This window comes from Rhinatrema bivittatum, chromosome 6 (genome assembly GCF_901001135.1).
Source record: "Rhinatrema bivittatum chromosome 6, aRhiBiv1.1, whole genome shotgun sequence".
Classification (NCBI taxonomy): Eukaryota; Metazoa; Chordata; class Amphibia; order Gymnophiona; family Rhinatrematidae; genus Rhinatrema; species Rhinatrema bivittatum.
This window is the reverse complement of record NC_042620.1, coordinates 238,284,489-238,311,565: the sequence shown is the minus strand read 5'-3', so window position 1 is coordinate 238,311,565 and position 27,077 is coordinate 238,284,489. Positions and strand designations below refer to the sequence as shown.

Below are 27,077 nucleotides of genomic sequence, written 5' to 3'. Positions count from 1 at the left end.
GAGTTATTTTACAGTGGAAACCATGTGTAATCCAAGATACACACAAGAAAAGTTTGTGGTAATTTTTCTCACTCCATATCCCCATTTAAGCAAGGGAGAAACATTTAATGGTACAGGATCCCCTAGTTTTTACTTTGTTGGAATAAGTTAGGTGTAATATCCTACTTTGGGCCCAATTAGTACTTCACATCTGGATCCATCCCAGTGTATTTCTGTATGGATTCTTTTTGTTCTGTTTATTCGCCTGTCAGATTTCCTGCTATACAGTGTTGGGTATTTAGCGCAGCAGCTCTCTTGGGTGCAGAGAACCTTCATTTGCAAGACTGCCAGCAGATCTTTCCCTTTTTATATCCATTTTAATGATGCACAATCAACAAATCTTTTCTGTTGGAAAGAAATCAGTAGACCTAGGGGTCACGAAATGAAACTCCAGGGAGGACGACTCAGAACCAACGTCAGGAAATGTTTCTTCACGGAGAGGATGGTGGATGCCTGGAATGCCCTTCCGGAGGAGGTGGTGAAAACAAAATAATGAAAAATTCAAAGGGGAATGAGATAAGTACTGTGGATCCCTAAAGGCTAGAGCAGTGGTTCTCAACCATTTTTCGGCCGGGACACACCTGACAGATGGTTCTCACATGCGTGACACACTTAACATGTGACTGTCATGGGGCTATATGTAAACATACACCCTGCATCCATGGGAACCTCGTCAACCCCCAACAATGGGTCAGAACAGAACTAGATCATTACCCTGTACAGCTCACCATACAAAAAAGATGTTCTGGTGACATTTCAGTAAAAGCAAACAAACTCCCTTTACTACTAGGTACAATAGCCTTCCTTATGAAAAGAGAGTAATTTACCACTAATGCATGTCCTATTGAGAAAACACAACAAATAAGATTGATACAAATGCCTACATCCTAGTAAAATACCTCACCTCTGTCACACACAAAGCCGACCTTCACCAAGTACAGAAAGACCACATATTATAAATATGGAGACAGAAACTGGAATGGAAACCTAAAAAAGCCACTTTGCATCAGTGCAAACCTGGAGAAATGGAAACAAATATAGCATCTAACATACGGGCCGATACAGTACAGTGCGCTCCGACGAGTGCACTGTTAGCCGGCATTTGGACGTGCGTTTTGGACGCGCTATTACCCCTTAATGAATAAGGAGCGCACTGTACTATACTGTATCGGCCCGTATGTTAGATGCTATGTTTGTTGTGGACGCTATTAGGTTTGGGGGGGGGGGGGGGGGTTGGACGCGCGTTTTGGACGCGCTAGCTTTACCCCTTATTCAGTAAGGGTTAATATAGCGTGTCCAAAACGCGTGTCCAACCCCCCGAACCTAATAGTGCCCACAACATGCAAATGCATGTTGATGGCCCTATTAGGTATTCCCACGCGATTCAGAAAGCAAAATGTGCAGCCAAGCCGCACATTTTACTTTCAGAAATTAGCGCCTACCCAAAGGTAGTCGCTAATTTCTCTGGGCACCGGGAAAGTGCACAGAAAAGCAGTAAAAACTGCTTTTCTGTGCACTGGATCCTTTCTGCCTTATCTGCCTAAAATTGAGCGTCGAAAACCAGACGCTCAATTTTGCTGGCGTCCGGTTTCCGAACCCGTGGCTGTCAGCGGGCTCGAGAACTGACGCCAGCAAAATTGAACATCGGCTGTCAAATCCGCTGACAGCCGCCACTTCCGTCAAAAAAGAGGCTCTAGGGACGTGGTAGTGTCCCTAGCGCCTCTTTTTACCGCCGGGCCTAATTTAAATAAATCAAAATACTGTATCGCGCACACAGGAGTGTGCACTCTCCCACGATTTTACTGTATCGGCCCGACAGTCCCAGGTTCTGCAATAATGTGCACAAACTAAACCCGCACAAAGTTACACCTGCATTATGGAACACATTCAAACAGTAACAACCCTCTCTATGAAAAGGCAACACTACAAATATTAAACCAGGCCCTAAACACCAATATGCTTCCTATTAGAAAAACAGAATAAGCCAAGCTGCTATAGAACCCCACAGAAGAAATTGTAAAGCTAATCTAATAAATGTTTCAAAACAGCTGATGAACAGAATAACATCCAACAATTAAAAACTCATAAAAATTATTAATAAGTTGTCCAAATACCAATTAAATATTTCAAAACAGACAGATTACATAATACCCAATAATTAAAATGGCAGTCAATCAAGAAAAATAAACTTTACTTACCATCTCCAGCAACTCTCCTAATCCTTTCTCTTGCAGGCCAAAAGCGCAAGCAGCAGCGGCTGCTGAAACTCTGTCCTTACGATCCTCTTCTTAGGGCCCACAACCAGTCACTCACGCATGCCTATCATAGCAATGATTCTCTGCAGAGAAGTGCATACCATGATCCCCTTTCAGAGCCTGGTGCAAGTTCTCTCTGAGGCAGCCAGTTATAGTTGTAGATTGTCAGCCAGGCCCTCCCTGGGGGCTGTGGATACTGCCTCTTAGCATTCTCAGCTTTAGCTGACCCAAGGTTGTAGGTCTTTGGACCATTGAGCTCTTCAAAACTTTACAGCCAAAACATTTTTGATTCCCATCAGGTAAGACAGACCTGCTGTACCTATATATAGCAGTGCACAGTATGTACAATTCCGGTTCTGCTTGGCTTATTTAGCTTTATATTTCATACCAATACACTTTTGAATTCAGATGTTTAATGCAAAGTTTGGCAAATGTTTCTTGGACTTTATTGGATTATGGTGGACAATATTTTCATGCATGGCTATCTGTTTACATTTATATTGATTTTACAAAAGAACTTTTTACAATTTCAGAACGATCAATCAACAGGAGACATTAAAGTAATTGGTGGGGATGATCTGTCAACATTGACTGGAAAGGTATGTGTAGATGCTAAGAGTAAACTAGAAAATGTGATCCCCTTGTGGTCAGGGTGTTTAAGAGCCACTGTGTTCTCCAGTTTGCTTCTATTCCCCTCCCCTCTAGTACGGAGCACTTCACATTTCTATATATCAGAAAATAGAATCAGATGACACATAATTGGATAAAATTGCAAAGGAGGTAGTTAGATATTGGGACAATAGGATATTTCAGACCAATCCTGAGGTGATTTCTGTAGTCCCTCAGATGAGTTCCTTGGTCCGGTAGCTGGATTTCTCAGCCAGCATGGACTTAGCTGATTAAAACAGCTGAAAGGCAGTGGGTGCAGGAAGCCGAGCGTGGTGGTGACGGTATATGCCCTCTCCCCCTGCAGCTGGAGATCATCTCTGTACTCAGCCAGGAAAGGCTGAGCTCAGGTTAGGGTTAAAAAAAGAAAAACAGGAGAAGGGTTCTTTGTAGGCCTTCTCCATGCTCAGTGCGTGATTCCACGTTCGTTCCCGCTCCCATGGGAGATTATGGGACTTGGGCAGGCTGGTGACTTGAGCAGCTGGGTAGGCTAGGCCCTCCTGTTAGACTTTCTTTTCTGTGCGCCGCGTGGTAAGCCCCGGCGGCATTTTTGCGTGCTTTTTTCCTGCGAATTAAGCTGACCTCTTCAGGACTGTTGATGCGTGCAATTGTGTCTAGCTGTGCCTCCGAGTTGTGCTCCCAATCTGGGAAGCATTAGTTGTACACTTAAATTTGGTGCGGTGGAAGTGCACTTAGTTTTACGAAGCCTAACTTTTATGCTCCTAAATTTTGCAGCATGAGTTCAGCTGGATGTGCACCTTCAGTCGCCTGTTAAGCATACTGACAGACTAATGATGCCTGCGTTAAGAAACCTAAGCGCCTTTCCCTCTGTGCTGCCTGTCATATTCGGGCATCTCAGCCTGGAATGCCCTCTAATTGGTGCCAGTGCTGCTTAGAAACTCAGGGAGAATTAACTTCCTCTGATTTCACTAAGCCTGGTTCTTCCCAGCCTGATGATGGCCTGGGTAAGGACATGTCAGGAGGGATGCCTGACATTGGATCTCCCTTAACTGGTTTGACAGTAGCTCAGTGGGCACAGTATTGCCTTTTCATAGAGAGGGTTGTAACTGTTTGAGTGTGTTCCATAATGCAGGTGTAACTTTGTGGTTACACCTGCATTATGGTTTTGGCATAGATCCTTCTGCCTTTGCCATAGATCCTTCTGCCTTTTCTCGGGTAGAATGTCTTTCAAGGTGCAATCCTTTCTTCAGGCGCAGTCCTCAGCCCCGTCCAATCTTGTCAGGTCAGAATCACAGGCAGTGGCCTCTCACTCATCCAATACTAGTGTTAAGCGCCGAAGTACACCTAGATTGGCAGCAGGTCCTCCTCATAGGAATCCAGATGGTACTGATGATGGGGCTGATCCTGACTCTCTGGAGGATGGGGAAATTCCTCGGGGACTGGAACCGAATAAGGCTATGTTGCTGTTCCTTCATAGCAATGAGCTACTGGCTCTGATTTCCCAGACGTTGAAAATGCTGAGAATACCTGGGGCAGATTCCATGTCTGAGCCAAAGAAAAAGCCCATTTTGTTTTCTTTGGGTAAACCCTCTTGTTTTTCTCCCTGATATGGAGGCCGTTCAAAAATTGATTGATCTTGAGTGGGAAGCCCTGGAAACAAATTTCAAAGAGGGTCGGGCTTTGGAAGGCCTGTACTCCCTGGATCCAATGGTGAGAGAGCACCTGCGTTTTCCGAAAGTGGATATGCTTGTCTATACCATCTTTAAGCAGACAACTATCCATGTGGAGAGAGGAGCAGCCTTGAAGGATATGCACGATAGGAGGATTGGGGCCATCCTTAAACAAGCTTTTGAAGCAGTGGCAGATAGCCACCAGGGAACAACAAGAAGCTTATTCTTGTTTACTTCTCTCTCAGTAGGTCAGTGACTCTGGAATGAATTCCAGGGTAGTTATGGAGCCAGCTCAGACGCAGGCTGCTATTTGGTCTGCATCTCAGCCAGAGGGGGGTGGCTTTGATAATAGCGGAAAGGCATCCGTTATGGCAGAGCAATTGGTTGGCCAATGTAATCTCCAAGGCTGATCTTAAGAAATTGCCCTTTAAAGGCTCACTCTTGTTTGGGAGCGAGTTGGAGGAACTGGCCAGTAATGAGGGCGAATCCCCAGTTCCTCAGTTGCTGGAGGATAAGAAGCACATGATGTGCCCCTTTGGCATGAGGGGTTGTACCAAGGCTTCCAAGCATTTTCGACCCTACAGAGGAGAAACCTTTCAGAGGAATCGATCTTTAGGTAGGTCTCAGTGCTTACAGCCCAGATGGGGTGCGGGCTTGGGTAGTGGAACCTGCTAAGCCTCCCATTGAGTGTTGGTGACCCACTCCAGGAACAGGAGATAGAGGGGCGCCCTCTCTCTTTCAGAGATGGTTCGAAATCACAGTGGATCAGTGGGTCCTGGAGGTAATACGAAACGGATATGCGCTGGAGTTTCGCAGTGTTCCTCGGGACATGTTCATGGTGTCTCCCTGCCTTCCCCGCAGAAGAAACAGGTAGTGGAGTGTAGATTGTCAAGGCTTCTCAGTCTGAGGGCTGTTGTCTCAGTGCCCACGGCTCAAGAAAATTACGGGTCGATATTCCGTTTATTTCATTGTGCCTAAGAAGGAGGGCTGGCTGATTTGGGCCAAGTCTCTGGAAGAGAGCTGCCTGGTGACCTGCAAGTTGATCTCCCTCTTGCATCCTCTTCAGTGCTCCCTGCTGTCTTGTTGGAGCCTGCAGTCTCAGGACTATTCGATTCAGCTCCACCTGCCGATGGAAGTCTGCTTTTACTTCCAGCGGTGGTTGCAAGTGGATCACCTAAGAAAGGGAGATTTTCTGAAATCGCCGGACTGGTTAGTTCTCACGACAGGTGCAAGCCTCCAGGGTTGGGGAGCTCACTGTCAGGGACTAACAGCGCTAGGGCGCTGGAGAGCGGAAGAGTCTCTCTGGAACATCAATCAGCTGGAAGCCCGGGCAGTCCTGTTGGCATGCTTGCAGTTCAGCGGCAGGTTGCAGAGTTGAGTGGTCGGGGTAATGTCAGACATTGCAACAACGCTAATTTCTGAAAGCAAAATGTGCGGCTTGGCTGCACATTTTGTTTTCTGAATAGCGCGGGAATACCTAATAGGGCCATCAACATGCATTTGCATATTGTGGGCGCTATTAAGTTCGGGGGATTGGACGCGCGTTTTCGGCCCCGTAACGCTAGCACGTCGAAAACGCGCATCCAATGGCGGGTACTGTATTGGCCCATATATGAGACTAATGATAAAGCCTTATGTGAGACTCCAGAAATATACATAATTGAGTAATGCATTTGTTTTTGCTGAAAGGTAGCTGCAGTGTTCATGCTTAGCTAAAACTGATACTTTAGTGACATTCATTATAGGCATCAGGCTGATCTACAGATAGAATTAGGTTTGATTGCAGGTATTAGTTTTGATTGTTTCTAAAACAGGCTGTGGTGTTGTGTATAAATAAATCTGTATGTGCATATTTTAGACACTTTTCGTTAGACTGAGCAGAAAAGTTCCCCAGATAGTTGATGTCTGCATAGTTAGGTTGTTCTGTAAGTATGATTAGTTATGTATGCAGTACAAACTAAACTGGGCTGCATAAGTAGTCTTGATTGTTTTCACTCATTGCATGGTGGGGACCTATCATCCTGAAGAAATTGGAAAAACATACCACTGCATGCAGTGGGGCAAAACCAGGACTGGCTCAACCTGGCACTTTTGATATGGTTACTCTCTGCGTAGGGATGATTTAAATTGTAGTTTCTCACTGTAAAAACATGTCCCCCATTCATGTCAAGATGAAAAGAAATCATTAGAAATAACATCATTGTACTTTTCTCTAAAGTACACATAACATGAAAAACTCAGTCTGATTTATGAATGTTTTTTTTTACACGTCGATAGCAGGGCTGAATTAGCCAATACTGTCTGGGACGTCCTCCGGCGGCCCTGAGGTGGAGCTTCCCCTAGCAGTCGCAGAGCTTTGCTCTGTGCGGCTGCGCGTCTTCCCGCTTGATCGAGTGCCATTTTCTTCTCAGTCTTGTTTCTTCTGCGCTACCATCCACACGCGGAGTGTTGTTTTTTTTTTTCTCCCGACTTCTCCTCAGAGTTTTCTTCACTCAGAAGACTAAAACAGCACTTTTCAGTGCTACCATAGCCCCCAAACCGCCTGGCTTCAAATACTGCCAGTGCGGTAAAGTGATGTCTATCACTGACTGACATAATTATTGCTATGTCTGTCTGGGGCCTGACCACGACCAGTTGACATGCCACTACTGTGGTCGCATGTCGCCACGAGCCCAGAGACAGTACGCCCAGAAAATCGCGCATCTCAAGGAAGAGGGAGATGGCTCCTGTGCCTTGTCGTCAGAGCGTCTCTCTCCCCCCCTCTTCCCCTTGGCCGAAGATGGACCGCCCGGAGAAACGCAAAAGAGCCTCCTCTCTGGGACCACAAGGTAAAGGGGCCATCAAGAGCCAGACGGTGCTTGCCACCATGTTGCTCTCTCCTCTCCAAGGTTTGCCATGGAGCATTGTGTAGGACAGTGCATTGGTGGCCTAGGGCCCAGGAGCGTCATCTGTCTAGTGCGAAGGGTCAAAACTGACACAGGCAGCGAAACGCGCTGACCATCAAAAGAAGTCTACGCTCGCATCGACCCATGTGAATGAGGCTGCTATTCATTCACTCCGCATTAAAAAAAAAAATTATGCGTCTCAGACGCATATTTTGCTCTCTGAACTTTTTTGCTTTTCTGTACTTTTTTTTTTTTTTTTAACTTTAAAAAAAAAAAACCTCTCTCGGCAGACCGCCGCGTTATGAGTTTACTGGCGTCTGTTTTCATAACCGGCAGCCGCGGCACCAAGGAGGCGCTAAGGTCACGCAAGTGCCCCTAGCGCCTCCTTGCTAGCGCGACCCCCTAATTTGGGTATAGCATGGTGCCCCCCCTTGTGGGTGCCCTGCGTGCGTTAAGAGCGCGGGCGCTGACTTTTCAGCGCCCGCTAGCTGCGCTTTTTATTGCACCGGCCCCTAAGGGCCTCGCTCGCCAAGCATTTTTCCCATAGAGACAGAATGTGAGAAAAGCCTTAGTGAATCAGACCCTAAGTTTTGTAGCTGAGGTAATGGAGGGTGAAGGGACTTGCCAGAGGTCACAGGGTGTGTTAGCAAGATTTGACTCCTGGCTTCCCTCGTTCTCAGCCCACTAGGCTAACCATTAGGCTGCTCCTCCACTTCCTTTTGGTTAATTGTGTCTAAAGTGGTAGTATTTTGCATCCAGTTCCTCTGTTATGTTTGTTTATCTGGAAGGGAAGTAAGTGCCTCAGCGCAAAAGGTAAACGAAGAAAGAACTATGTCAAATAGCATGTGACAGAGAAGACAGTTTCATTTTTTCTGCTGTGTGTAATTCTTTCTTTTTTTGTTTTTATTCTTTTTTTTTTAGAATGTCTTGATTGTAGAAGTAAGTATATTGATTTCATTTTACCTTCCTGTGTGACTGGCTTATGGTGAACCTCATGAAGTAGGGGGGGGGGCGGCGTGATTTACACAAGTAAATTGATTGTCTAAAATTTGTTCCCTGTTCCCTCCCCACCTCTGAAAATATGGCTAAAAATACAGGCAGAGTGTATGCTTTTAGCCGAATTAGGGGATGGCATTCCTGAGGGTATGTTTTGGTCGGGGGGGGGGGGGGGGGAGTGGATATAGTGCGTTTACGTTTAATTTTCAACTCTACGCACATTTATTGTTTCCACGGAAAGATCCACCCGCACAAAAAGTGAACACAAATATCTGCGGCTGCTTTGTATCCGTAGCGAGCTTTTGAAGTGAAAGTATGTGTGCAGATTTTCTCTTTGGAAATTGGTTCCAGACTTGGCAGGTAAAAAGTACCTGTGACTTTCCCCTGATGCAGACAATTTGAAAATTGCTTCCTACATGGGATGGGTCAAATAATGTGGATCCTGTATTCTTCTTCTTAAATCTGTATAGAAATAAAGTGCAAGGAAAGCCCTTTTTTTAAATTGGATTAACCTAATGGGTTAGTTGTTAAAAAGATGACTTTTTTGAGATTTTTTTAAAATACTATATGGGGCTCCTGTTTCTGTTATGTTCTGTATGTTGTATGAAATTGCACTTTGAAGTCATCCACATTAATTATCCATAGTTGTTAGCTATAGAGTGACACCATGGTGACTATCATGTCTCTTAACTCGGTGCACCTGTATATTTATCACCCAGAAGACGTTTATATATACAATAGCAATCATGGAACATGGCACTGCCCACCAAAAAGCTTTAAATGAATATAGATGATTTACCTTATTTTGTAATATAAAAATAATATAAACAACTTTTTAAGTTGTTATAAGCAACAGATTTTTTTAGAATTGGTATTTTATTGCCAGAGCTTCATGCCATATCATTTTTAAACTTGCTTCATGGTACATTTGTTTTTTCCATTATGTGATGGAGATTGCCTGTAATGGCTTAAACCATCTGTTCTACTTTTGCTTTTCTTTGTTGCTGTAAAAGAACCTAATCATTTACTGTAGGAGCTGTGATTTTATTTTTTTTTTTTTTTGGAAGCAGCCTCTGTTTAAGAACCTGTCCTTCCTTTTCTGTATATTTTAATGGATACTTTGATGGATTCTCAAGGTCTTGCGACATTTGCAGTTGGCTGGTGATGCCACTGCCTGAATGCAGCTCCATGTATGCAGTAACCTAAAAAGAACAAATTCTTACTATCACTCTACTGCTTTAAAAATATCATATACATTTTTTTTGACTGGTGCTGTTTCCAAAATTACAGCATCCTGTGATAAGGGACTATAGAGTTTGACAATAATATTCTGTGTAATTAAAAAAAAAAAAAAAAAAAAAAAAGCAGCCCTCTAAAGTTATTTTAGTGGCCACTTTTTATAATGTACTGTGGTGTGCATCACATTTTTATGGAGAAATTTGCGCACTTATTTATTTATACATAAATTTGTATTCCGCAATTCCATAAATTGTGGTCAGTGCGGATTCCAAATAAAATGTTCATAAAATAAAACACATATTAAAACTTAAAGATCTAAAAATGCTATAACTAAGACTGTATATCAACTGACTTGCTTACTATACTAGTGATCTTTATATATAAGCTTGCAAGAAAAGCCATGCTTTAATTCCCTAGAGTTCAGTATCTGCTTCCATTCTCAATTGCAATAACTGTGGGCCAGCATAAAGCAAAGCCCTTGCATATGTAGCTTGCAGACTATAAGATTTACATAATGGTAGGGCTAATAAATTCATCCCTGATAATCTTAATGTTCAGACTGCCTCATACCAGTGCAGACTATTGCAAGTATGCAATGAGTTTCTGAATATAAATGTTTGTGTAAAATAATCATTAAGTGAAATTGAGGCCTCCATCTAATTGGCAGCCAATTCAAAGTTCGCAGTACTGGAGTTATGTGCTCAAACTTGGCAACAGTGATCATAACATGATCAAATTTAATAACTGGAAGGGGGACAATAAGTAAATCTGCAGCTCTAACACAAAACTTTCAAAAGGGAAACTTTGATAAAATGAGGAAAATAGTTAGGAAAAAACTGAAAGGTGCATCTGCAAAGGTTAAAAGTGTTCTACAAGCATGGACATTGTTTAAAAATACAATCCTAGAGGCTCAGTCCATATGTATTCCACACATTAAGAAAGGTGGAAGGAAGCCAAAATGATTACCATCATTGTTAAAAGGTGAGGTGAAAGAAGCTATTTTAAAAAACATCCTTCAAAAATTGGAAGAAGGATTCATCTGAAGAAAATAGGATAAAACATAAGCATAGTCAAGTTAAGTATAAAACATTGATAAGACAGGTGATGAGAGAATTTGAAATGAAGTTGGCCATAGAGGCAAAAACTCATAATAAAAACTTTTAAAAATATATCCAAAGCAAGAAACCTGTGAGGGAGTCGGTTGGACCATTAGATGACCAAGGGGTTAAAGGGGCTCTTAGGGAAGATAAGGCCATTGCAGAAAGACTAAATGAATTCTTTGCTTCCAAATTTACTAATGAGGGTGTTGGGGAGATACCAGTTCCGGAGATGGTTTTCAGGGGTGATGAGTCAGACGAACTGAACGAAATCACTGTGAACCTGGAGAGGCTTCTAGGAAAAGTAAAAAGTCATGGGATAGGTGGCGTTGTCCTTTCGTGGATTGCAAACTGGCTAAAAGACAGAAAACAGAGAGTAGGATTAAATTGACAATTTTCTCAGTGGAAGGGAGTGGACAGTGGAGTGCCTCAGGGATCTGTATTGGGACCCTTACTTTTCAATATATTTATAAATGATCTGGAAAGAAATACGATGAGTGAGATAATCAAATTTGCAGATGACACAAAATTGTTCAGAGTAGTTAAATCACAAGCAGATTGTGATAAATTGCAGGAAGACCTTGTGAGGCTGGAAAATTGGGCATCCAAATGGCAGATGAAATTTAATGTGGATAAGTGCAAGGTGATGCATATAGGGAAAAATAACCCATGCTATAGTTACACAATGTTAGGTTCCATATTAGGTGCTACAACCCAAGAAAGAGATCTAGTAGGCGTCATAGTGGATAACACATTGAAATCGTCGGTTGAGGGTGCTGGGGCAGTTAAAAAAAAGCAAACAGAATGTTGGGAATTATTAGAAAGGGAATGGTGAATAAAACGGAAAATGTCATGCCTCTGTATCGCTCCACGGTGAGACTGCACCTTGAATACTGTGTACAATTCTGGTCGTCGCATCTCAAAAAAGATATAATTGCAATGGAGAAGGTACAGAGAAGGGCTACCAAAATGATAAGGGGAATGGAACAGCTCCCCTATGAGGAAAGACTAAAGAGGTTAGGACTTTTCAGCTTGGAGAAGAGATGACTGAGGGGGGATATGATAGAGATGTTTAAAATTATGAGAGGTCTAGAACGGGTAGATATGAATCAGTTATTTTCTCTTTCGGATAGTAAAAAGACTAGGGGGCACTCCATGAAGTTAGCATGGGGCACATTTAAAACTAATCGGAGAAAGTTCTTTTTTACTCAATGCACAACTAAACTCTGGAATTTGTTGTCAGAGGATGTGGTTAGTGGAGTTAGTATAGCTGTGTTTAAAAAAGAATTGGATAAGTTCTTGGAGGAGAAGTCCATTACCTGCTATTAAGTTCACTTAGAGAATAGCCACTGCCATTAGCAATGGTAACATGGAATAGACTTAGTTTTTGGGTACTTGCCAGGTTCTTATGGCCTGGATTGGCCACTGTTGCAAACAGGATGCTGGGCTTAATGGACCCTTGGTCTGACCCAGTATGGCATTTTCTTATGTTCTTAAGTTCTTAAGATGTAGTAGGCCAGATTGACAAACTAAAGAGTAGCAAATCACCTGGACCGGATGGTATGCATCCTAGGGTACTGAAGGAACTCAAAAATGAAATTTCTGATCTGTTAAAATTTGTAACCTATCATTAAAATCATCCTTTTACTGGAAGACTGGAGGGTGGCCAATGTAACCCCAATATTTAAAAAAGGCTCCAGGTGCGATCCGGGTAACTAAAGACCAGTGAGCCTGACTTCAGTGCCGGGAAAAATAGTGGAAACTATTCTCAAGATCAAAATCGTAGAACATATAGAAAGACATGATTTAATGGGACACAGTCAACATGGATTTACCCAAGGGAAGTCTTGCCTAACAAATCTGCTTCATTTTTTTGAAGGGGTTAATAAACATGTGGATAAAGGTGAACCGGTAGATGTAGTGTATTTGGATTTTCAGAAGGCATTTGACAAAGTCCCTCATGAGAGGCTTCTAAGAAAACTAAAAAGTCATGGGATAGGAGACTATGTCCTTTCATGGATTACAAACTGGTTAAAAGACAGGAAACAGAGTAGGATTAAATGGTCAATTTTCTCAGTGGGAAAGGGTAAACAGTGGAGTGCCTCAGGGATCTGTACTTGGACCAGTGCTTTTCAATATTTATATAAATGATCTGGAAAGGAATATGACGAGTGAGGTTATCAAATTTGCGGATGATAGAAAATTATTCAGAGTAGTTAAATCACAAGCAGATTGTGATACATTACAGGAGGACCTTGCAAGACTGGAAGATTGGGCATCCAAATGGCAGATGAAATTTAATGTGGACAATTGCAAGGTGTTGCACATAGGGAAAAATAACCCTTGCTGTAGTTACATGATGTTAGGTTCCATATTAAGAGTTACCACCCAGGAAAAAGATCTAGGCGGCATAGTGGATAAAATTGTCGGCTCAGTGTGCTGCAGCAGTCAAAGAAAGCAAAAAGAATGTTAGGAATTATTAGAAAGGGAATGGTTAATAAAATGGAAAATGTCATAATGCCTCTATATCGCTCCATGGTGAGACCACACCTTGAATACTGTGTACAATTCTGTATGCTGCATCTCAAAAAAGATATAGTTGCAATGTAGAAGGTACAGAGAAGGGCAAACAAAATGATAAAGGGGATGGAACAGCTCCCCTATGAGGAAAGGCTGAAGAGGTTAGGGTTGTTCAGCTTGGAGAAGAGACAGCTGAGGGGGGCTGATAGAGGTCTTTAAGATCATGAGAGGTCTTGAATGAGTAGATGTGAATCGGTTATTTACATTTTCGAATAATAGAAGGACTAGGGGGCATTCCATGAAATTAGCAAGTAGCACATTTAAGACTAATCAGAGAAAATTCTTTTTCACTCAACGCACAATAAAGCTCTGGAATTTGTTGCCAGAGGATGTGGTTAGTGCAGTTAGTGTAGCTGAGTTCAAAAAAGGTTCTTGGAGGAGAAGTCCATTAACGGCTATTAATCAAGTTGACTGAGGGAATAGCCACTGCTATTAATTGCATCAGTAGCATGGGATCTTCTTAGTGTTTGGGTAATTGCCAGATTCTTGTGGCCTGGTTTGGCCTCTGTTGAAACAGGATGCTGGGCTTGATGGACCCTTGGTCTGACCCAGCAAGGCAATTTCTTATGTTTTTATGTTCTTAAACTTATTGATGCCACAAAGCCTAGCGGTCGCATGCTGAATCAGTTGCAGCTCATGTAGCAAAGAAAACATCAAACCTACTGATAAACTGCTATAATAATCTTAAGTTCTGAGTATCAAAGACTGGGTAACAGTTCTTAATAATTTTGCCAAATGCTGAATGTGGGACTTCATTGTTAATTGCGAGTCTAAAATAACTCCAAGACTCCGAACCTAAAACGTCAGATAAAAAGAGCACAGTCGTATTGAACTTTTAAAATATTGAATGTTTGCCTCATAAAGTTCTTTTTGTTTTTGCAGCATTTAATAACTGATATTTTTTATTAAGCAGTTTTTCATAATATCTGAAGTTTGACATATTTGTGATGTAGGTGAAGTATGAATCTCTTCATTAGGGATATATAGCTGTATGTCCATATAAATATAGAATTGGACCCCCATTAACTGTCCTGAAGGGGATAAATATGTATTGAAAAGTACTGATGAAAGGGATGATCCCTGAGGGACTCCTGTGAAGAGAAACTTCCATGTTGAGAGTAGGTGTTCCCCTTCTGAACCCTTTGGCTTCTTTCTGTGAGATGATAACTGAACTGTTTGAGAACTACTCCATCCAAACCTAAACTATCAAAATTGTATGGGACAGAGCATCAAATGCCAAGGGATAAATATCTTTAGGATATTTGTCTTTGCCTAGTTTATGCTCCAACTTTATGCATTTCTTCCTATGCTTGGTGTTTTTGAACCTTTAAATTACTATGTTCACAGAGAATTTGTTTCCTGAGAACAAATATTTGCAGAGTTATTACTCAAAGAAAGTACAGTGATTCTGTAAGAACAAGATGAGTGAATGCTGTGAAATATTTCTTACTTCACTGTCCCTGTCTTGCATGTCTCTTCTCCCCACTCTCGAGTAGCCCCGTGCTAAACCCGTTGTCCAACAAATAGCAGCAGAGAACCCTTTCGGCTGAAGTTATGCTTTTACGAATTATGGTGACAAGATTATTGTTCCAGTATAATATATATGTAGAGTTTTAATATCTGAAGCCAAAAACGGCATTGCTTCTGTTTTACTTACTTTGTGTTCTTTTCATCATCAGGATATCATTGATACTGGAAAAACAATGAAAACCTTGCTTTCTCTGCTTAAGCAATATAACCCAAAAATGGTTAAAGTTGCCAGGTAAGCTTGCCCTCTGTCACATCTTCCTATATGCATTTCTTCTTTATTTTTGAAACAACTTTGTTTTTCTTGACTAATAAATGTTTTCTTGAGAGCTCATGTACATCTTTCTTTGTTGGTCCTATTAAAAGTATCGCAGCCTATTGAGATTCATGTCATTTATTCAGATTAGAGCTTTACACACAGATTTCATGGTCAGTTTCCCCGTAAGCTTTGGAGAGCAATTTAAATTTTGGTGTTAAGAGTTGTTTACCCTAAACAATGCAAGTTGGACTTGCAGTGTTAATATAATCCTGAATGTAGACAATTATGTTCTAGCAGTGGTTGTAATTTGACTAGATCTTTTTTTTGGCAGTTGAACAAATGATGTTAAAAAAAAAATGACTGATGTTTCTAGGAAATAAAGATGGTGGCATACATAAAATATGCATTTAAGTTAAAATCAAACAATGTTTTCCTGTTATAAATGTACTATATAATTTAGTGTATTTATGTACATATTTAAAGATGCAGTGCTCTCCAGATTGCTCACCATATTTAGTTGTTCAAGTCCTTTTTCTGCTAGTGTATTTCATGTCTTGTATTTTAGACTTTTGAGGATAAAATGTGTGAATATTTTAATTATGCTCATTCCTTCCCCTCTCTCTACTAGGTTTTTCTTTTTAAAAATCTCCTTTCCAGATTGCATTGTACAGCTACACGTGCTGTATTCATACTTTATTTGAATGACCCAGAAAGGCATCGAATCAGAGCATTGTTTTGCTGACCTTTTACTTGTATTCACAACCATCTTAGGTGCAACCGCCTCATCTAGCCCATCTATAATTAACCCCAAACTTGTCCCATGCTGTCATATTTATGAAAAAACAACTGTCAGTCCATTATTTGAAAGAAGATCTTTATTGGATATGGCCACAACATAGGTCATAGCATATAACCTATTACATTATAAAACAGTTACTAACATTCATTCAATTTACAAAACATCAATTACAAAAAAATATTCTCAATCCCCAGGTGTGACCACCCCTCGCCTACTGAATTTCAATTCGCTAAATGCTCCATAGGATCCTGCTACTGCAGTGTAGCACTGTTGTGGATGCAGGGCCATCTAAGCTGTGCTCCAATTTCTCAAGGGCTCTATAATATCAAGCTACAGCAATGTAGCACTATTGGTGGACACAGGGTCATCGAAGCCTTCCCTCAGGTTATCCTGCATTCAATCCTGATCACAGACTAAATTCTCAGCAGTTCACTGAAGTCCTGCTCTTTAAAAGAACAGGTATCACTCCTTAAGCATGCCATCACAATTCTGGGTGATGCGCAGGCCAGTCCTGGCCGTCTAAGCCAAAGACTTGACAATCAACTCATCTCGCTGTCACCCCGATGCAACGTAGGAGCGTGGTATTCTCTACCCAGCCAGCTTTCAAGAATTGCACATGCTGTGCAATCCGGGTCATGGTCAACCCTCGCCACAAGCCCACAGTAGTCACATCTCACTTGCCGTGGGCACCCCACCAACCCAGCTGCAGCCATATCGTACAACTACTGATACTGCCTAGAATTTTAACAGTGCTTTTGTTCAATATCTTACCTGAAATGTATGCTACTCCGGAGATAGCACCTTCACCCCCCCCAAAATCCATAGGAGGATACTGCATATTGTCACCCATCTATGTGACTCTTTCCATTCTGGAATGTGCTGATAATCACCATGAGCCTGTCAAGCCCTCCATCCCAAAACCTATGGGGTTTATTACGTTGGATGCGCTGTATGCAGTAATCATTGAATGAGCACATGGTAGTCCTGAATCACCCCTAACTGCCGGGGGTCCCCTAAGCTCATTTCTAGAGCATAGTTAAATAGCGCTAATTGCCTAGTGCTTGGTCTGGAGAACATGCGATAAGAAATGTTATAACTATTGTATAGTGCGAGGTTGCAAGAGCCAGAAAGTCAAAAAAATTGAACTTATACCGAATAAAAACTTAGCTACTGTATTAGCAAATACTGGGCGATTGCTGGCCCATAATATTTGGGGGTTACTTTTCAAAGGGGGTCCTTCCAACGACATTTTGTAAAAGCTAAAGACTAAATTATTGGCATTTACAAATCACCCTTCCATTCATTTGCAGCAATGAAAAAATTAATTTCAAGTTAACTCCGATGCTGTGCAAACTGTGATGCCCCTTGTGAAACTCTAAATGACATCAACCCTGTCTTTTCTGGGGCACTCCTCCTGGAAAAGAAAAAGAAATCCAGTGTGCAAGAGCAACTATTGCTATAGGTGCAGTTATAAATTAACCTTATAAGGATGTTCCTTATGACCTGGTCTTGGAAACTTCCGACATGCAAATGCCGGAGCAAAGGCATCCGGCGTGTGCATTATGCCAGTCATGGCCTCTCTAGGGAACTGGGAAAACAAAGAACATGCCATACTGGGTCAGACCAAGGGCCCATCAAGCCCAGCATCCTGTTTCCAACAGTGGCCAATCCAGGCCATAAGAACCTGGCAATTACCCAAAAACTAAGTCTATTCCAAAGCAATAACTGAAGTCAGTCCTATCATAAGAACTCCAAAGGAATAATAAGAAGGACATTGGCTAGCAGGTATAATCTACCAATAACTGAAAAACTTTATGGCAGCATCGAAGAATTGTCCTGCCTTGAGATTATCAGCCATTAGCTGAGATGACAGGTCCTGGAAAAGGAGCTGAGGGCAATCCAAGAAAAACGCTTACGATGTTGTGCCATATGCAATGATCTTGAAAGTAGAATGCCATCGGCAGAGACACCTGACAGGCTAGTACCTCCTGTAGTCGTCCATAAAAATAACTGTAGAACTCTAAGGATCAAGAGTGCACCAGTCTTATTCGCAGATGTGATCAGCAATGTAAACTGTCAACACCATGGCACTGTAAACAGGAAATCTGTGTGCACCTGAAGAAACATAATTAACGTGTGTGCCCCAGAATAATAATTAACTTTTGGACCCAAAGATGCCCGTAATTTCATAACATCCTCGGTGCATTCTGTCTAAGGCTGAGGAACACATGAGCCACCCAATAAGGGGGAATCGCTGAAGGTGATGTGTGCCTGGGGGCCATAAATGACCTGCTAAAGTAAGAGAAAAGGATGACGCTCAGGCTACAAACTGTAGTCAGTTACTGCATCTAGGACTGTAAAAGAGAAATAGTATGGACGACTGGGCATCCAAAAGGCAGATGACATCTGGTGTGTACAAGTGTAAATTGATGCACACCTGGAAAACAACCCACGCTGTAGTCGCACAATGCCCGATTCCACAGTAAGCATTACCATCTAGGAGAAGATCCAGGCATCATACAGGATGGTGCTCTACAACCATTTGCCCTCTGCGCTTTGGCGGTCAAAAGCAAACAGAATGAACCAAAGGTCCCCGTACAGATTTGCAGCTCCCCCACTCTATTTTTGAAAGTTATTGTATATTGGCTGGGTGGGTGCAAAAGTTAATTTCATAGCTCTATCAGATATTAATCAATCAAAATACGGGGAGGAAGGCAGCCCACTTGGTTGCGTGGGAACATGACTTAGGGACCCTGTGGGGCGACAAAAAATGGAAGGAGTGTTTTTAAGTCCATGGGCCGATTCTCGATGTCTGCATCTAAGTTGGAAAATCGGTATAAGCTTCTTTATCGAAGGCACTATATGCCAGTGAAGGTGGCAGCCTGGTTTCTGGGGAGCTCTCCTCTTTGTTGGAGACAGTGTTCCCAACTCGGAACGTATTGGCATATGTGGTGGCAATGCCTCCGACTGCAACAGTTCTGGAGCAACTGTCAAGGGCTGGTTGAAACTGTCCTGGGGAAGCAGGTTCCGCTTCAGGCAGAGTATTGGCTCTTAGGGGAATCCCTTACTTGGATTTGGAAGATGACCACCAGAAAATGTTTCTCTACATTACCACGGCCGCCCGCTTAATAACATGTGGAAATCTCCAGAGCCCCCCACTATGACACAACTCTATATTAAATTGACAGGTATGATATATGGAGAAACTTGCAGCTCTTCGGTGGGACTCCATGTCTCAATATTATAGGAGATGGTCAGTTCTTATGGCACATATCACTAGGTTGGAGGGGAAGACATGAGCTGATCTGTTCGATTTGCCCTCCCCCAGTGTTGCCCTTGCATATGCGTTCCAACGCTACAAATCAGGAATCTTATAGGTTATCATTTTGCAGAGTGGGGAGGGGGCTGAGATCCTCCTTCTTGATGTCTCTTTGATGCTTTAAATTGCTAGGGTCATGATAGCTGGGTTTCGCGGAGTGTCTTATACAGTGGTATCCCCTTAGTGTCACCTTCTGGAGGGAAAACAATACATTAAGGGAAACCCCCCGGGGGGAGGGGAGGGGAAGCTATATGGGAATGAAAATAAGCGCTGACTTTGATTCAGAGTATGTATATTGTTTCATTTATTTGACTAATGTATGACACTTAATATATAGTATGGTTGTATTATTATGATCGTTTCTTAATAAACAATAACTTACAAAAAAAATAGGCAAACGGAATGCTAAGAAACCAGGAAGGAATGGTGTACAAAAACGGAGAATGCCACAATGCATCTGCCTTGCTCCATGGCAAGACAACACTCTCTGCTCTGCTTTCAGTTTTGATTGCTGCATCTCAAAAGATATATAGTTGCACTGGAAAAGATATAGAGAAAGGAAGACCAAAATGAGAAAGGGGCATGGGATGGCTCCCCCGCCCCCTCCGAATAAAGACCAAGGAGGCCCAGCACAGATATGCCAAGCAGGGGGAATATAATATAAGTCTACCAGACCTTGAAAATACTAGAAAGGGCAAATGTTACTTTGCCATCTATGCCCTCAAACACAAGGCCTAGGGTGCACTCCCTGAAGGTAGCAAGTAGCAAAGTTAAAACACAAAGGGGCTGATGCAATATTTATGCGCAGAAAGCGGGCGCTGAATAGTCAGCGCCCGCTTTCCTAACGCACCCGCAGGCGCCCCTCCTGGGGATGCCATGCAATATTTAAATTAGGGGGTCACTTTATCAAGGAGGCGCTAGGGTCGCTTGTGTGCCCCTAGCGCCTCCTTGATAATGGGAGCCCGAGAGCGTCGGCTGTCTGCCGGTTAGGAAAACCGAATTTATCGGCGTCTGTTTTCCTAAACAGCGCACAGCCAGGGGTTCAGGAAACAGACGCTTATCAATTGAGCATCCGCTTCCTGCACCCAACTGCCAGCTCGTGCACATAAGGGGGGGAGATTTTATATGATGTGCATGGCGACAGACTAGGCCTTTTCCCAGTCCACTCCTTCTTAAACTCCCTACCTAACTTGCCTCCCCTTTCCTCTATCCACCCTGACCCCTAAAACCCCACTAACTATACTAGTTTTTGTGCGTGCCGGTCTGATCCCAGCGCGTGCTTCAGCGGGACAGCGCCTAATGGTGCTGTCCTGGCCCACCCATGCCCTGCCCAGACCCTGCCCATGGTCCGCTCCTTCTACCTCACGCCATTCTTCGGCACGTACGAGGAGATAAGTGCGTTACTGCGGGTGTTCAAAAATATACGCAGTGTGTGGCCCAGCCACGTGTATATCTCCTGGTATAGGCGTGCTTAGACCTTTTAAAATTAGACCTTAATAGCACATTATACTCTGGCTGTAGGGGAGAGAAACCAAGCAGATACTTCTCTTTTCGCCATCTTCTCCCCATCTGCTTTCTGTAAACAGACTTCACACACAATCACCCTCACACTCTCAGTTTTGTACACTTTTTGTAAGTGCCTGACACTTTCAGAAACAGGATGTTGGGCCTTTTTTTTTTGTCTTGTGTGATGTGACACACTGATTTCTGGTGGCGATCTAGTTTTCTCCACTACTATGTAGCATACACTATAAAATTCACTAGTACTGGAGAAAATTATAATTTCCTTTCCCATAATTTGCATTGTTAGCAAAGTATTCATGTAATTTAAAAATTATACTTTGCTACTCATGTCACAATACGTAAGCTAGTCGCACATCACGGGCTTTGATGTGACTATTACAAAATAAAAACAGTTTCCTAGCGTGTAGCAGATGGACTCAGGACCAATGGGTATAGTGTTCTCCTGATAGCAGTTGGAGACGGATCAAATTTCAATCTAACGTCAGCCCTAGTACATAGCTGCAGGAAGTGCAGCTCTTCAGTATTTTCCGTCTCCATAGCAGTTAAGGACTATCTGCACTCTCTCACAGCATTCGAGCAAAATTTAACAGAGAAAACCCAAAATAAGAAGAAAACTTACCTCAACGACGAGCCCCGCTCTCTTGCGGTGACACCCTTGGGTCCTTCCCCCAGTTGAGAATTCCCGAGGTGATTTCCATAGTCCCTCGGAGGTGAGCCTCGGTCCGGCGACCGACCTTCAGCGGGGACCTAGCCCCCGATCTCTTGCGCGACTGAGAAGCAGCGGGTGCAACCACGAGCGTGGAGGTGAAGGTATTTGCCCTCTCCCCCCGCAGCCGGAGACCGCCTGGAATGAAACCGGGAAACGCCAAAGTCAAGATAAGGTAGAAATCTTGTTTAAAGACTCTGGTCTCCGAAGCTTGAGGAGTCGCACAGGTCACCGGCCGGAACCAGTGCCACCGGGTTGATCCGCCCTAGCAGGGCTCAATCCCGGTTAGAGCCAAGGGCTCTCCCACGTGGGGACTTTCCGAGGTGGTCGCCATATTGCCTGCGTGGTCACCGTCGCCATTTTGGCCCTGTTCGCCGCCCTGACCGCCGTCTCGATCCGTGCGCGTAGGGCGAGTCGTGCACACAACATTACTTGTGCGCACAACGTTACATGCTCAAGTGCTGCATGCACAAGTTACGCGCGCAACTCACGTTTACTAGGCCAGGCGCATAACTGCGACTTGTGCGCACATCAGCGCGCACATCCATCCATACATGCATATTCAACGCACGAGATTTTACGCGTCTATATCGATGGCACCATCAGAAAAAGAGCTCAAGGTTCAGGGCCTCTACCCAGCATGCCACATCAGAGCCGCACAACACGAAGAGGCCGACGCCCAGTGTATCCATTGTGAGGAGGCCCTGGGGGATCAAGCCCAGGGCCAGCCCTACCTGGGCCTGAGTGCTAGTTCCTCAATAAGTACCCTGGACCTAGCAAACCCCAGCGGGGACCCCCCTCAAACGGGGCTCCCCAGGGACACAGCGCCTCTTAGCTTGGATCCAGGTCTATTTCCTGGGTGGAATTTTTCAAAGGCCTACACACCTTCGTTCACATGCAGACGGAGCCTCCGGTAACACGGCCACAGCCTTCACCAGAGGACCGCTACGCTCTGGGCCCTGCTAGGCCCAGGGTAGTGAATCCACCACCCGAAAGCCCTGCTTACGGGGACACAGACATCTCGGAGGAGGAGTCAGAGCCCCTAGAGGAAGGGGAGCTCCCTCTGGGGACAGAGCCTCACCGGACCATGAGACGCTTCTTCACCAAAGACGAGCTCCCAGACCTGGTCACCAGCAGCCTGAAGGAACTTGCGATCCCGGGCACAAGTGCCTCGGGGGAACCTAAGACGAATTCTCTGCTAGAGGTACTCCGTCAGACCTCCCACCATTTCCCTCTGCTCCAAGCCGTTCAACAGCTAATTGACCTGGAATGGATTGCTCCAGAGTCCACATTCAAAGGTGGACAGGCTATGGCAGCCATGTACCCACTGGACCCGGCGGCCAAAGACCTTCTGACATGCCCAAAAGTGGATGCTATGGTCTGCGTGGTCTCAAAGCGCCCCACTATCCCAGTGGAGGGAGGTGCAGCACTCAAAGATGCGTAAGACAGACATCTGGAATCCATCCTTAAACAGTCCTTTGACGTCGCCGCTATGTCCCTACAAATAGCGGTCTGCTGCACTGTTGTGACACGTGCCTGCCTATCACAGACCAGGAGCAACACCCCTGGGGAAGCCATGGAACCAGCAGTATCATTCCTCGCGGATGCCGCTTCCGACCTGGGACGCACCGCAGCTAGAGGAGTGTCATCAGCTGTGGCAGCCAGGAGACATCTCTGGCTCTGAAGCTGGTCGGCCAACGCGTCTTCCAAATCGAGACTCACAAGGATGCCCTTCAAGGGATCCCTCCTGTTTGGCAGTGAACTAGAGAAACTGGCTAACAAATGGGGCGAGACCCCACTACTGCGGCTACTGGAGGACAAAAGCAAGAGAAACCAGCGACCCTTCCCCCGATCATCCAGGGGCAGAGGTTCACAGCGCTTCAATCCATACAGACACAATTGTCAAGTGCCCCGCCCTACAGGCAGGAACCAGCCCTTTCGGAACAAGCACAACAAAAGGGGAACTGGCTCGGGTCTAGGCCCAAGCTGCACCCCACAATGAGATTCAGTCGACCCGTCCAAGGGAAGAAGCCATAGGGGGCAGACTAGCTCTGTTCTACCACAGATGGGTCGAGATAACTTTGGACAAGTGGGTCCTAACCATCATTCGAGAGGGGTACTACCTGGATTTCCTGCGAACCCCTCCAGACAAGTTCGTGGAATCCCCCTCCCACGACACCTCCAAGAGGGTGGCAGTGGAAGCTACACTGACCAGACTAATGGCCCTCGAGGCCATAACCCCAGTACCTCCACAAGAAATAAATACTGGCCATTATTCCATTTATTTTATCGTCCCCAAGAAAGGGGACGTTCAGGCCCATCCTGGACCTCAAGTCGGTCAATCGCCACCTGAAGATTCCCCGCTTCCGCATGGAAACCCTACACTCTGTAATAAGGGCGATACAACCAGGAGAGTTTCTCACATCCCTGGATCTTTCAGAAGCCTACCTACACATCCCGATCCATCAGGAACATCAGCGCTTCCTACGCTTCAAAATCCTGGACCGTCACAACCAGTTCCGGGCACTACCCTTCGGGTTAGCCACAGCACCCCGGACGTTCTCCAAGATCATAGTGGTGGTGGCAGCAACACTGAGGAAGGAAGGAATCCTTGTACACCCTTACCTAGACGATTGGCTGATCAGGGCGAAATCCCCAAAGGAAAGTCACCAAGCAACCAACAGAGTCAAAACTCTCCTGGAGAGCCTCGGATGGGTGGTCAACACAAACAAGAGTTGTCTGCAGCCCTCACAGTCTCTAGAATACCTAGGAGTCCGATTCGACACCAAAGAAGACAAGGTCAGCCTGACTCCCACAAGGAGATCAAATCTGAGGAACCGGTTACAAATCCTGCTGAGCAAACCTCGCCCCACAGCATGGGATTACCTGCAAGTCCTCAGTCTGATGGCATCCACTCTGGAAGTAGTGCCATGGGCGCGAGCTCACAATCTAAAAACTTGGCTGTTCAAACTAGCGTACCCTGACTAACGAACAGACTCCCCCCAAAGCTATGATATGACCATCCTACTGACTCACGCACAATATATTTATTCTCTCTACTCCCTACCCTTTGTGGATTTCCTCCCCTTCTTCCCCTCCACTCTTATTACCTTCCCCTTGCTAATAATATGACTGTTTTGATTAACTCCCTTGTTAAACATATATGTACATATGTATATAATTTTCGTATTATCTTCTCCAAAATTGTTAACCCACTTCCTGTTAAAAAATGATTTTATTGTAAAGCTTGTTGCTAAGTTATGTTACATTGTGAACCGAGGTGATGTTTTGCAAACGTGCCTCGGTATATAAAAAACCCTTAAATAAATAAATAAATAAATGAGACCCCTCCAGCGCTCACTCCTATCGCGATGGAATCCACTGTCTCAGAACTACGCCGCACGTCTACCACTCCTGGGCAGAGTTCGGACCTAGCTACGATGGTGGCTGCAGGTCAGCCACCTGAGCCAGGGAACAAGACTATCTTCACCACCCTGGACCCTGCTCACCACAGACGCCAGCCTAAGAGGATGGGGTGCACACTGCGAGGAGCTAACCGCCCAAGGGCAGTGGAACGCAGAAGAGTCGGGATGGAACATCAACCACCTAGAAGCGCGGGCGGTCAAACTAGCCTGCCTATAGTTCGTTCACAGACTCCGGGACAAAGCGGTCAGAGTAATGTTGGACAACGCCACAACTGTGGCCTACATCAACCGTCAGGGGGGAACCAGAAGCCAACAGGTGTCTCTAGAAATAGACTCCCTAATGTCGTGGGCGGAAGTAAATCTCCAGGAGATCTCGGCTGTCCACGTCGCCGGGAAAGACAACATCACGGCGGACTACCTCAGCAGAGAAAGTCTAGACCCAGGAGAATGGAAGCTGTCGACCGCAGCGTTCCAAATGATAGTGATCCGGTGTGGAACACCGGACATGGACCTTCTGGCAAACCGGTCCAACGCCCAAGTACCCAGGTACTTCAGCCGCAGGTGGGAACCTCAGTCCCAGGGGATCGATGCCCTGGTACAGACCTAGCCACAGGGAACTCTATTATATGCCTTCCCGCCATGGCCCCTATTGGGCGCAATCATTCACAAGATACAGCTACACAGGGGATTAGTACTTCTGGTGGCCCCGGACTGGCCAAGTAGACCGTGATACACAGACATGAGAAGACTACTGGCAGGGACCCCCCTGCCACTGCCTCCACACAGAGACTTGCTTCAACAAGGGCCGATCCTCCAAGAGGATCCAGCTCGATTCTCTCTTATGGCCTGGCCATTGAGAGGGCTTGCCTGAGAGAGCGGATACTCGGGGGCTGTAATCGACACCCTACTCCGAGCACACAAGTTCTCCACATCTTTAACGTACATTAGGATTTGGAGAGTCTTCGAAGCATGGTGCGAAGACCACGACATCATACTACTCAGTCAAAGTTCCGCAATCTTGGAATTCCTACAGAACGGGCTACAGAAGGGATTGTCCTTCAACTCCATCAAGGTACAGGTGGCCGCATTGTCATGCAACAGCACCGAGAGCGACAGCATAGCTTTCACCCGGACGTTTCACGCTTCCTGAAAGGAGTCAAACACATCCACCCACCCCTAAAGTGGTTGGTACTCTTTGGAATCTCAACCTGGTCCTGGATTTTCTAGCAGGAGCCTCCTTCAGGCCCTTCCGCGGACTGTCTCTCCGACTATTGACTTTGAAGACAGCATTCCTGCTGGCAGTTTGTTCAGCCCGCCGCATCTCAGAACTACAAGCACTGTCCTGCCGTGAGCCATTCCTCAGGCTCACCCCGGTTACCATCCAGCTATGCACGGTTCCTTCGTTCCTTCCCAAAGTGGTGTCACACTTCCATCTTAACCAAACCATCTCGCTACCATCGCCGGATGAGTTTAAGAATTCGGAAGAAGCCTGAAGTCTACACCACCTCAACATCGGCAGACTCCTATCCAGATACCTGGAAATGTCGAAACACATACGAAAAACGTACCACCTATTCGTCCTTCACAGCGGGAAGAGACAAGGGGAAGTGGCCTCTCGGGCAACTGTAGCCCGCTGGATCAAGGAAGTCATCAAGGCGGCCTATGTAGAAGCAGGCAAGCCACCACCTCTACAAGTCAAGGCCCATTCTACTAGAGCTCAGGCAGTGTCCTGGGCAGAAACCAGAATGTTGTCACCTGCTGAGATTTGCAGGGCGGCGACATGGTCCTCCATCCACACCTTCTCCAGGTTCTACCGCCTGGGTGTTCAGGCTCGAGAGGACACGGCATTTGCAAGGGCAGTACTAAGTGGGTCACGGGCAGCCTCCCACCTGATTCGGGAGTAGCTTTTATACATCCCATTGGTCCTGAGTCCATCTGCTACACGCTAGGAAATGGAGAAATTACTTACCTGATAATTTCATTTTCCTTAGTGTAGACAGATAGACTCAGCATCCCACCCTTGGCTGCTGTTACTCATGGAATTTCGAATGATACAAGGGTAAGCCATGCTTTCCTTCACTTAGGACACCCACCCTACTGGGTGTCGACGCTTTCTGGTTGAGGGCACTG

General features: G+C 44.9%; 1 protein-coding gene across 1 annotated transcript in view; it reads left to right on the top strand.

Moving 5' to 3' along the window:
• Window positions 1-27,077, top strand: part of HPRT1 (hypoxanthine phosphoribosyltransferase 1) — a 112,297-nt gene that overhangs the window by 56,259 nt on the left and 28,961 nt on the right. The window contains exons 4-6 of the mRNA XM_029606660.1: window positions 2,828-2,893; window positions 8,398-8,415; window positions 15,068-15,150. Coding sequence (XP_029462520.1) covers window positions 2,828-2,893; window positions 8,398-8,415; window positions 15,068-15,150 — 167 coding nt within the window. The remainder of the gene's footprint in view (window positions 1-2,827; window positions 2,894-8,397; window positions 8,416-15,067; window positions 15,151-27,077) is intronic.